The 12,833-nt window shown below is 43.6% G+C and overlaps 1 protein-coding gene across 1 annotated transcript; it reads left to right on the forward strand.

Annotated features, from left to right (window-relative positions):
* The first annotated feature begins 1,973 nt into the window (after positions 1 to 1,973).
* On the forward strand, positions 1,974 to 12,317 carry CAVIN2 (caveolae associated protein 2). Its single transcript, XM_041403216.1, has 2 exons — positions 1,974 to 2,397; positions 9,720 to 12,317. The coding sequence occupies exons 1-2, from the start codon at positions 2,005 to 2,007 to the stop codon at positions 10,503 to 10,505; spliced, it is 1,179 nt and encodes a 392-aa protein (XP_041259150.1). The 5' UTR covers positions 1,974 to 2,004; the 3' UTR covers positions 10,506 to 12,317.
* The last annotated feature ends 516 nt before the right edge of the window (positions 12,318 to 12,833 follow it).

Below are 12,833 nucleotides of genomic sequence, written 5' to 3' on the forward strand. Positions count from 1 at the left end.
CAGCATAGTTTCCCCTGTGGACAGCTCTGGCAGAGTCGGTGATTTTTTTTCCAAAGTGAACTCACTCACAAATGCATTTTTCAAGCTCCCACAACTTGAAGAATAGAAGCTGCAGCCTGAGGAGAAAAAAAAAAAAAAAAAAAAAAAAAAAAAAAAAGCAAGGACCACAAAAAAGGTAACATTGCAGAATAGTCAGGGGCTCAAGCACACAGTATTTGAAATGAATAACTCATTTGCATAGCTCTTCAGTCATTAGGTTTTATTCCTTTTCATGGTAAAATGCTTTTCTCTTTTCTTCTGTGTACAAAGGAAAGGGCAGGAATCATGGTCATTTGGACTCCAAATAGATGGTTTTAACCTAGGGATGTAGGGAAATCATAAAGCATATTTGGCTAAATATTAGAAAATGTTATATGCCAGCTACCCAAATATTAGAATCCTATATACTCAAGCATTGGAAACATCTGTGTTGCAGCAAGAAGTCCTGTTTCCAAGTAAATGTAAAGGAGAGAAGACAGATATTGACTGCTTGAGAACATCAGTACAGGATGAAACACCCAAGCCCATGGAATGTTGCAACATTTTCCCTGGTGATAACAGATAAAATTATGCTCTATTCTAAATAAACAGCTTGATATTTCTTCATGTCAAATAGCTCCTTTCAGTGCTTGGGAACACAGCACCTCTGCCACCACACCCAGTTTATCACTATTCCCCCAAAAGAGCCACCCTGAACCTCATGATTCTTTCTAACTGAAGAAAATCTGGAGAATCCAGGCAGGACAACCAGAGTGCCCAGCTAATCTCCACATCCCAAGCAGGGAATCCAAGATCCTGGCATTCCCTCCACTCATGCAACACCACACTTGTTTGTTTAGGATTTTTTACTAACGAATAGAATAGAATAGAACAGAATAGAATAGAAATGACCTAAATTACTTTTAAAGCCCTGAAATAATAACAATAATAACAATAATAACAATGAGGAGATAAAAATATTTACATTATTATTTTAAAAACCCCAAAGCCCAGTCTGGTATTGCATGAGGTGGAAGGAACAATGGGAGATTGGATTCACCATGAGCAAATGTTTCATAAGTTTGTTAGTTACTATGACAATTATTACAAATTATCATAAGGATGCTGATATTAGAATAAGTACACTGATATGTGGTGGATACCCCATGTGTGGAGACACGAATCTTGACTCCATATTTCAGAAGGCTGGTTTATTATATTATGATATATATTATATTAAAATGCTACGTTAAAACTGTACTAAAAGAATAGAGAGAAAAGGATTCATCAGAAGGCTAGAATGAACAGGAATGGAATGAATAGCAAAATCTTGTGACTGCTCAGAGCCGCGACACAGGCGGCTGTGATTGGTCATCGAGTGAAAACAATCCACATGGACCAGTCTAGGATGCACCTGTTGGTAAACAATGTCCAGACCACATTCCACGGCCATCAGATAGTTAATTGCTTACATTTCTTTTCTGAGGCTTCTCAGATAACAGAAAAAACTTAGCGAAGGATTTTTCATAAAATATCATGGCTACACTGATATAATTTTTTGTATATTATCAGAGCACATTGATATGTGATTAATGTAGTAACTGATGCATTACAGTAATAATTTACTTTTTTAAAAGCATGTCGACATACTGCCATAATTCTTATATTGGCTCCAGCAATAACTTAAGCACTTTTAATTATTCTTATCAGTTTAAGCCCTTCAGACCATAGGACAGGCTGGAGCTCCGCTCTACACCTCCTGCATTCCGCGGTATCTCCTGCCATCTACCGATGCCGCCGAGCAGGCGGCGAGCGCGGCCCGCAGCTCCGTCGGCCCGGAGCAGGCCCGGCGCTCCCGGGGCGGTCACAGCCGGCAGCCCGGGGCGGGCCGGGGCCGGGCCCTGCCCGAAACCTCCCCGGGGGAGGGCGGAGGCGCTGCCCTTAATAGCGGCGCCGGGTGCCGTGCCGTGCCGTGGCGGCGCAGCCATGGGCGAGGCGGCGGCGGGCAGCGCGGTGCCGCCGCTGCCGGCCGCGGAGGCGGGCGGCGGGCAGGTGAACGCGCTGACCGTGCTGGCCCTGCTGGAGAAGCTGGTCTCCATGCTGGAGGCGGTGGAAGGCAACCAGCGGCAGATGGAGCAGAGGCAGCGGGGCTTGGAAGGGGCGGTGCGGGGCATCGAGGGCGAGCTGGTGAAGCTGTGCCGCAGCCACGGCGCCACGGGGCAGGCGGTGGAGAAGCTGCTGGAGAAGTCGCGGAAGGTGTGCGCGCACACCCGCGCCGTGAGGGAGCGCCTGGACCGCCAGTGCGACCAGGTGCGGCGCCTGGAGCAGCACCACGCCCAGCTGCTCCGCCGGGACCGCTTCAAGGTGCTCATCTTCCAGGTGAGAGCCCGCGGGGAACAGCCCGCCGGCTTCCCGCTGCCTGCCAGCCCTCCGCAAAGTCGGAGAGCAGAGCTGGCTTTGTGCTAAGTGGAAGAAAAACCTTCTCGCCTTAGCAGGCTCGGGGAAAAAGTAGTCTTCTGCTGAGTCTTAAACTTGGGGAATGTGGCCTCTTGGATTGTTAGCAAATTCAGGAGAAACGCTCGCTTTTCCTCTTTGTGGACGTGCGGAAAGCGTGTTTCCCGAACTCCTAGGAAATCTGGGAAAACAGCTGTCTTTCTTTTTTACTCTCGCAAACTTGAGGAAAACACTTTTTTTTTTATTTTCGTTTTCCTTCTTTGGCTAACTTTTAGCAAACTTTGGGAAAGGAATAAAATAGAATATTCTCTTTTATTCTTGCAGTCTTGAAGCCCTCTAACTCTTGCAGTCATGGAGATAAAATTGCCTTTTACTAACTCCTAGCGAAGGTGCGGAAAGAGACCATGTTTTACTAACTTTTAGCATGCCTGAGAAATCTGCCGCCTTTTATTCTCTGCGAATGAAGGGAATGAGCCGTGTTTTACTAACTCCAAGCATATGTTTGGGTAAAGGTTTGTTTTGTTGTGCGTTTTGGGGTTCGAGTAAACTGGGGGGGCCCTTACGTTTTTCCAAACTCTTGGCAAACTTGAGGAAAGAGCCCATTTTGCAAACTTTTAGCAGAAATGCCCCTAAAAACTGTCACTGCCTTTCCCCTTGGAAGCAGGAGAGGAGCAGGGCTGCGTCTCCCTATATCCTCATGCCCTGCTTCACTCCGCAGGACTGATCTGGCCCATTCAGCGATGAGCTAAAAATTCAGCTTAAAAGCTCAGCTTCCCGTGAGTCCGTCCAGTGATAGCAGCAGTTTGCATATTTTCCCCTTTTTAAGCAATGGTCTGGATAGAGCACGCCGTGGGTTTAACTAAACACAGGACGTGACTTTGACATATTTCAAAAAAATAAAGACAGGCCTCCACAAATCACTAAGGGAGGGCAGGAGAGCAAATGCTGGGCGGGGGTAGTCACAGCTCGGGCACCTCACCATTCTGAGCTTGTCAGCTGGGTGTTACCTCTGTCAGCCACTAACTCTGCTCCTTGGGTTGTTGGGGCTTTTTCCTAAACAATCCCAAAATAAGAGAGCAGTGCTTGATTGTAAAGAGCTGGCAGGCCTGGTTAGTGCACAGGCAATTCCCCCCGAAAGGAAGCCCCCACCTCCCTGCTTATTGTTCTCCCAAATTACAGTCCAGCCTTGTCAGGCCAGAAGAGGAGGAGCTGCAGCATGTTTCCACCCCAGAAGGAATGTGGAAATTATTCCAGAGACTGGGTAAATTAAAAGACACATGTTCTCTGCAGTTCTGCAAGTAATTTAGGATCCATGACTGTGTGTCAAAACGCTGCCATCGCCCAGGCCCTGTTAGCTAATGACTGACTAATGAAATGACAGGTTCAGACCTAGACATTGTCCTGTGGGGTGGGTGCACCAGCAGAGCCTGGGGGAAGGTAATTTTTAACATTTCTCCTGCCTCTGAGCATGAGAATTAAGGCCTTCCTGTTGCAAGGAGCGTCTTCCTCCAGAGGACTCAATATTTACTGTTTTAGGATGACATAATGCAGAGAGGAAAGACAAACAGAGCTCTGTGTGTGCAGGACAGTTGGTGTTAGCTTGGGTGGAGATCTTCGACTGGCAGCAATCTGCAGGGACTGGGTGAAAGCAACAGGAAAAATCCCCAGGAAGGGTTTGAGGGGTAAAGCAGCGTCCTGCTGGCTTCGTTTCCAGACACTAAATAGGGGTGTAAAGCTAAGGCCTGTTCAAACCTCTGAACCTTTCCTTAATAGTGCACAAACCTAAGGCAAACACACTGTGTCCCAGTACAACAGATAAAGAAAATCCACTGCCTGTCCCTGGTGGATTTGGACAGCAGGTCTGGTCTCCACAGCTTTTACAGGGCTTTAGGTGACCGTTCCCATCTCTCACCAGAAAATGTCACCACAGAACATTTTGGATTATGAATTTAACCAATCGCAAGCTAGTGCAGATTAGGAGCACAAGATTTAAAAAAAGAAACACTGCAGTTAAATTTGCTTTTAAAAAAAAACCACAAAACTTTGAGCTGGGAATTGCTCCTGGCAGTGGCCTGCAGTTAAATGGCAGCGTGGACTGTCCCTCCTTTCATGCTGGAGGAGGGACAGTCTGGTAGTCAGCAGGGCCACTGCCTTGCTAGGATAACTGCACAGGGGAAAAAAACAGCAGGCTGGCTGGGTTTCTGTCCTGCCTTGCACAGGAATCCATGGAAAAACAATTGCAGGAAGGAGAAGTCACAGTAATGAAGCCATATTGACGCCAGATCTCTGTGAAAACAAAGGGGAATCTGGATGTATGGGACTCCTCTTCAGCTGGGGGATCCTTCTTACCCACTGAAAAAAAACAATGCCAGACTTCACAGAGCATGTTCTCATTAGAACCAGCTTCCCCAGACAGCTCAATATGAAAATAAAAATTCACATTTTTGATTCAGTTCTGCATTCACCACATACCCTAAACTCCCTAATACTTGGTGGGAGCACTGAGCAATGCCAGAACACACGACTGAGCTCCAGCTCTGCATTTTATGAAGCTGTGCTGCCACGTGCCAGCATCAGCTTCCCCTCTGCATAAGCACTGAGAATGAACTGTGTTTAGAAAAGTTCACCTATTTACATATTTTCCATTAAAATGCTCTTAGTTTTCTCTCCCTAGAATGTCTGCATATATTTCTTTAATTGGTGGCATATTTTAAGGGAGCTCCATTCCAAGAATTTGAGGATGCAAAAGTTATTATAAATGACACAGCAATTCAGCAAAACACTGAAGTGACTGTTTTAAAAATCCTTGTTAAGCTTTGGCATTGTTCCCCTCTATTTTGTTCTCGCCACATGACCAGCTTTTTGGTTCTGGTTTGGTGGGGGTTTTGTTTGCTTTTTTAGCTGCAAAAGCAGAATGGGAGATAAAAAAGGCTTATGTTTAATTTTTCAATTAAATATCATGTTTACCGGTTAAATGTCATGGAAATAGGACAGATCAAATAAGTCAAAATTGCAGCTTGGGGTCAAGCACACTAATATTCAGGTCCTTTTCAGATGCTGCTGAGGGTAAATCCTTCATCCTAAAATGAAGCAAGAGGAGGGCACCAAAAATTAGCCATTTTATTGTATCTTCTTGTTCAGATCACTGCAATAATCTTTTGCAAAAGCAACTTCAAGCCTACAAATGAACAAGTGAGGGAACCAGAAGAACTACAAGCCGATAATGCTGTATTCTCCGCTGGAGCCTTGCAGGGAGAATACTCTGATATTGATTAATGACAGAAATACCTCCCAGAGCTCTTTGGGATTGGCCCAGCTGTGCTGTGGGAGATCAGGGGATGGTGCAGGCACTGCCCCAGCCTGCACAGGACGTGCAAATGGGTGGTGGCACTTTCCTCTGCCCTCCTTTCCCATTGTGACACCCAAGCCTGCAGAGCTGTGTTTGTCCGAAGCAAAGGAGCTGGAGCTGGTTTCAGAAGATTTGTCATGTTTTGACCCATTTTGTGTAGCAAAACAAGTTTTAGGCTACTGATCATTTGGGCATATAACAGCAACATACAGAGGAGCCTGGACTGAGAAAATGCCTTCTCTCCTTCTTGAAGGTCATGGTCTCATACAGCAAATATAACAAAAAAACCCAACCAAAGCAGATTGATTTCCCTCATGCAACATCAGAGAAACAGCACTTCCCGAGTAAATTATCTACCTGTTGACTCAGGCCATCCAGTTTTGTGGTACACTCTTAAGGATCTTATTCCCTTTTGTAAAAGATAGGGATGAAATTCTGACCTGCAGGAAGTTCCCGAGGGTGGCTGATAAAAGCCGCAAGGAAGGCACTGATTTTAACTAGGCAAGTATTACTAGTGTTAGCAAGAGTTGTTTCATGCAGAGGACTTCCACTATTCTATTCATCTCCTACATGGAAAAATAAAATTCAGAGAAGCTAGCTGCCTACAGTCAAGCCCATCTAAGAAAAAAATGCAAGGGCTGTTTTTGAACTCAGATGTGGAAAATACAAAGATGTATTGCTTTCTTAGAATTTTAGATTAGATCAGGAAGAAAAGATCAAAGTTCTACTTCTTTTGGCATGGAAAATAGTTATGCAGTTTGTAACAGCTGGCATTTTTCAGTGTATTGTTCTAGTATTCCTAAATGAAATAGCAGCCTGCTTAAAAATGTATCGAAAACAAAATACAGCTGTCACATAAACTTGTAAGACTAAAAAGTTATCAACAGCCCACTTACAAGGAGTTATCAGTAACCGCGTTTGAAATAGAAGTGTCTGTTCCACCACAGAGCATTCCTGCTATAGCACCCTGATGTTTTCAAAGCATTTTACTTAATTTATTTTCATTTGCATGTTAGTGGTTCCTGTAATCCTAAGGTCTTTCGGAAGCATGACATAGGAAGCGTGTCATTCCCATTTTATAAGCACACAAATAGATGCCCAGAGGCTGATGTTTTCCAGAGCCATGCAGGAAGCTTAGACAGAGGGCTGATCACTTGAATTCCAGTACTGCCTGATAGCCAGAGACCACCTAGTATTTTAATTCAATCATTAGCTCATAATTATGCAGTATATTTTGGGTTTTTTTTTTTGTTTTGGTTTTTTTTTTTTTTTTTCCCTTTATAAACATTGGTAGTTTGACAATCTTTCTTCTACTCAGTCAGAAATTTGATAAAAATTGTAAAGCAATCTGTATCCATATTCTAGAGACTGCATGCAGCACTTCAGTTCACCATGAATACTGTAGACAGAGCTAAACTGACCTTGAGAAGGACCTTTCAGACCCATCTCTGGCTCACACTGCGCTGTGATTAAACTCATATGACACCACTTCCCTAGATAAAATACTTTAAAAGTAACAACCCACCTCTCTACTCATTAAAATCAGAGCTTTGTATACCACTCAGGCACTCACACCTGAATGTTCAGATGTCTAAAACTGTGTGTGATTACCTAGGTTTGGAAAGAATGCACTAGACATGAAAATTATGTTTTATACTGAGTTCTCGTGCTCTGGGGAATAATTCAATGTTGCACCCACTCATGTAATCCACATTTCGTTAGCTGCAGTGGAGAGAAAATATAAATATTTGTACAGCAGTTAACAGCTGGCTTCACTTAAAGCTGGTGCAGGTTTCCTTTGTTTTGTTATCTTGGTCACTGTTGCTGACAATTGCAACAACATAATAGGTGTCAGGTGAAGAGAGTGGCTTCATTAGATGTTCCACAGCAGGCAGAGGGCTTGTACAGCTCTGTGCCAGTGCATCTGACTGAGGCCACTGGCCCAGAGAGGTGTGCAGAACCCACAGGAATAAAGCATGCACAAACTGTCAAACCAGCATCCATTTCTTTTATACTTTTCATTTTTATATCCATGCAGGATATTAACCAGCATACTCAAATCACTGTGTGTATGTGTATATATATATGGTAAAAAATTATTCTGCCTATTGCATAGTCTTGGGTTCCAGAAGGGCTACCAATGGAGTCCTAGTTTTTAATAGAATCACAGAATAACAGAAACAATTGGGTTGGAAACGAGATTATTGAGTCCAGCCTGTGACCCAAGAGCACCTTGTCAAGCAGACCGTGGCACCAAACGTCACGTCCAGTCTTTTTCTTAAACACCTCCAGGGACACCTCCACCACCTTCCTGGGCAGCACATTCCAGTGTCTAATCACTCTCTCTGTGAAGAAATTCTTCCTAATGTCCAACCTAGCCTCTCTGACACACAGTTTAAGTGTCCTCTTGTCCTATCACTGGTTGCCTGGGAGAAGAGCCTGACCCCCACCTGGCCACAACCTCCTTTCTGGGAGTTGTAGAGAGAAATAAGGTCACCCCTGAGCCTCCTCTCCCCCAGACTAAACAACAACCATGTACAACAGCCTTGACAGCAAATTTAACCCAAGACACTATTCTCTGCAGTGATCACAACTGTATGCTCAGTCCTGAAATAATGAGCATGAACTTGGAAGTGTATGTGGCCTTTTTTCCCCTTAACTGTACACTCAGGCCCACTAGGGACAGATCTGAGCCTATTACAACCATTTCACTCAGCACTTACTGCTTTTTGTATCTAAAGATAAATGTGGAGGGAGGAGGGGAAAGAAAATCCTTCCAGTGCATGTGAGGCAGTGAAATTGCATGCACTCTGTCTGAAAGCGATAAAGAAGGTAATGAGTAGAGGCTATGCAGATGCAAGGCTCCAAGTGCTGAGAGGAGAAGGGAGTGTGCAAGGAGCCTCCTTTTCTTTGCATGGGTAGATGCCTGCAAAACCTGCACAGAACAGAGTGCTCATTGTGCTGCCTCTGAGCAGCTCGGGGTTGCAGAGCTTGTGCACTCAGGGAGCACAGACATCCCTCGTTACGACCTGCAGCTTCTGCCCTTGCTCAGCCTTTTGTTTTTAGATTTGTTTTTTTGTTTTTAGATTCTTTCTTTCCTTCCTTTCTTTCCTTCCTTCCTTTCTTTCTTTCGTTTCTAAAAGGCAATCGTTTCCCTGTTAGCTAGAAGCACTTACTTCTCTGTGTGGTATAGTGTCTTTTTATTTTTGTTTACCATAAATTTGCATCCTTACATTTGTATCCTCTCCACATTTTAATATTTACCAGCAAAATTTATTAGTTTGGGTTTTGGGGTTTTTTTCTGTAAATAGCTGTAAAATAGGAATACTCTCAACACCATAAACTTCATGGTTTCTCAATAGAAACAATCCATTTCTAACAGCAACATAAATTTTCCAGGAATATGGCAGAAGTGCTAACTGCATTTGCCATTTGCCATACTTCCCAGATGCACCCAACACCTCTGCAGGGATATTCTCAGTTTTTGGCTCAAGAAGCTGAGAGCTCTGTGGGGTTATGTGACTTCTGGAGGTCTACTCAGAGGTCTGCAGAACAACCTCCCTCCCTTCTCCCCAGGGACAGGTGTACAACCTGACAGCTAAACTCTCGTTGTAGAGTATCTAATATAAATTAAAAGAACAGGATTTCCATTCTCCATACATCCCAAGTCACTTTGAAAGAGTAGTCGTACAGCTGACAGCTCAGAAGTCTTAAACTTTACCAGATAATGGTTCAGTGGGCTTTGTTATTGGTTAAATGTATTGGAAAAAAACGAATAAACACTCAGCATTCATCTCATCAATGTGGGGGGAGGGGGAATAATTGTTCAGGGTTGTGCTTTATTTATTAAATTTGTATCCTGTGAACTATAAAACTCAAATATTGTCAATTCTTTTAGGAGGAAAACGAGATCCCTGCCAGTGTTTTTGCAAAAGAGCCCATTCCTAGCATTACAGAAGGAAAAGAGGAGCCTGTGGATGAGAACAAAACACTGGAAGAAACCTTGCACACAGTGGAGTTGGGTTCAGATGATGACATGTTTCCGGAGGGAGATGACTTGGATGACAGTGCAGAGGAGAAAACAGAAGAATCGAGAGCTGAGAAGCTTAAAAGATCCAGCCTGAAGAAGGTGGACAGCCTGAAGAAAGCGTTTTCCCGCCAAAACATTGAGAAGAAGATGAACAAGATCAGCACAAAGATCGTGTCACCTGAACGGAGAGAAAAGATCAAGAAGTCACTTACTGTGCATCACCAGAAATCCTCCTCTGCAAAGGGCTCAGGTTTCAAAGTGGGATTCAGCACGAAGAAAGGCCGTGAAGGAGAAAGCCCCGCGGAAGCTGAGGACAGACCCTCAGAAACCGCCAGCAACGAGCAGGCTGAGAACGAGGATGAGATGTCCTTTGCCAGCATGCACTCGGACATGACCCCCACCACCTCCCTGGCCGAGGAGGGCAAGGCAGCCGTGGATTCTCTGGAGAAGGAGGCCAGAGTGGAAGGCAAGGCCGTGATGAGCAACAACATCGAGCTGTCCATCGTGGAAGATGACGAAGAGTACGGGGTGCCTCTGGAAGTTTCTAGCCAGAAACTGTTTGATGAGAGAAACAACCCAGCTGGCGGGGAGATGGAGCAATCTGATGAAGAAACGACCCCAGCAGCCGTCCTGCAGGTGGACCAAACAGCATAGGCAGCCCAACCCCCCCTTCTCCTGCCAGACACACACGGTTTTCCGTAGGCGAGGAACTGGTTTCACCTGCACAGGCAGGAGAAGCCACTCTTCCATCCTTTCCTCTGCAGTGATAATTTATTGCATCCTGTTGGAATGCAGAGTGGGCAAGGTCAACGACTAAAGCTGCAGCGTGCTCTGTTTTAGGCCCAGTCACTGGTGTTCATGAATTTAGAGATGCTGCCAACTGGTGTCTGAGACTAGCAGGAGGAGGGGATGTCTGGTAGAAGCAAGCTGATCAGCTGGCTTTCTTAGAGTTAGGGCAGAGGAAGGCGTGGAGAGTAGTCAAGACCCAAGCATTTCTGTTCTCTTTTCTTCCCCCCAGTATTTGCCAGCACTGTGAGCAGTTTTGTATGTAAATGTAGGAATGCCAATGGGAATGTTTGATTTCGGTTGCCTTGCCATGCTCTGTGAATGCCAACAGCCTCAGAAACTGTGCACACACGTACAGTTTGTTTGGGGCTTTGCTCCACAGCACCATAGGACTAAAAGAGCTGAGTACTTGGAGGGCAAAGCTGAAAACCCAGTTCCATCCATTTCAGTGGGGGAAAGATTTTTGCCAGTAGTTACTCGCTATTAATTTAGAAGAAATCATTGTGTTTAGGTGGGGGGCAGGGCAAAAAAAAAAAAAAAAAAAAGTATTTTTCAATCTAACAGAGTTATGGAAATACATTAATGACAAGCGTGAATGTGTGATCAATTACTGTACCTTTAAGGGTTCAGAAATTGAAAAGAAAAAAGTGTTTTATAGGAACATGAAGGTATCCTGAAGAAAATATGAAATGCTATGAAATGCAAAAGAAGCAAAAATAACCCCCCACAGTATTCAATCTATACTCCAGCTTAAAGTATATGTACTCAGATAACACTAACTAATTCATAGTCTTTGTAGCAATATACTATCAGATTTTGCACCTGCACAACTTTGTATCTCAGAGTATTTTGAAAATAGCATAATTTATCTTTTTACAGATTATTTCATATATAGAGCTATATCTACACAGGAGAGTTAGATAATTACAGGGATGTAAGGAGAATTTCTTCAAAAAAGGTGAAATACTCTTTCAGGCATGTCCAAAGGGAACAATGTGTTATGGATTGAACTTCATGGCAGGGATGAGTTTACCTAAGTACAAGCCTGCAAAGCCACAGGATTTGTTTCTCTCTGCTAGTAACTTTGATCAAAGTCACCCACCTGCTCTCAAAATTGCTAGTCTGTAATTTTTCAAAATTAATTGAAAATGAGAGGTTACGAGGTAGCTTGTTCACTATGAATGTTCATTCCTGTCACTTAAAGGTAAGGGGCAAGGGAGGAAAGGGAAGCACAATACCCACAACAGTTCCCTTACATCCTTGGTTGTTTATGCAGTGGGTTATTTTTATTTTTTTATATACATAAAAATTCTACTGATACATAACATTGCACTAAAAGGTCGCTTCCTTTTGTGTTTAGAATCACGAATTACAGGGGAAATACAAGCTACAGCAGAAGTACCATTATTAAATAATTAACAGGTATTACTCCACAGGGATAATATCTGTAACCAGTAAATCACACTGGAAGTTAGTCAGTCAGAGCTTAGTGTAGGCAAGTACTGTTAAGAGTTAAGCTCTTAAGTGCATGGTATCATATAGAAGATACTGTTTCTAAGAAAAATCATGGCATAACTCGTGCAGCTATATTTTTATTTTGTATTAACTACAGTGGATTTCAATAATTTTTACTTGTAACTAACTATGAATATGACAAATAAAAGCATAATATAAAACAGAGCCATGTCAGTCCTTGGGAGAAGCAGTCTGAGAAGCTGGCAAAGATGAAATTTAAAGGTCAAGTATTTATTACTCCAGTTCCTGTCCCTGTTGTATCCATACTATTTTCTTTCTCATCCTATGCTGTTATTTAGCAATGCAAACACCAGTGCTTTGCTTTCCAGACACTTCCAGCCCATCTAAACGCACTCAGGCACTTTCCAAAATCTCCTGGGTCAATCTGCATCTTTTTATTGGACTGCAGCGTGCTCCTAATACTCTAAATAGTCCTGAAAGCATATTTATATTGAAGACTATGTTCTGTTTATGCACACAGATAAACTCTTGTCTTCTGGAGTGCCACATAGTCTTTAGCAGGCTTAATTTTACTGACAGACCAAAGAAAGCACGTTTAACCTTTATGCAGCAGCTGTCAACCTCCCACAGCCACGACGTGCTAACCAGGAGCCCCAGCATCATGTTTACATTTTGCTTTCAGATATGCTGGTTTGTTTGTCCTGCTAAGCTTTAATTCAA

Source organism: Onychostruthus taczanowskii, unplaced genomic scaffold, assembly GCF_017590055.1.
Source record: "Onychostruthus taczanowskii isolate IOZ18803 unplaced genomic scaffold, ASM1759005v1 scaffold20, whole genome shotgun sequence".
In the NCBI taxonomy this organism is placed as follows: Eukaryota; Metazoa; Chordata; class Aves; order Passeriformes; family Passeridae; genus Onychostruthus; species Onychostruthus taczanowskii.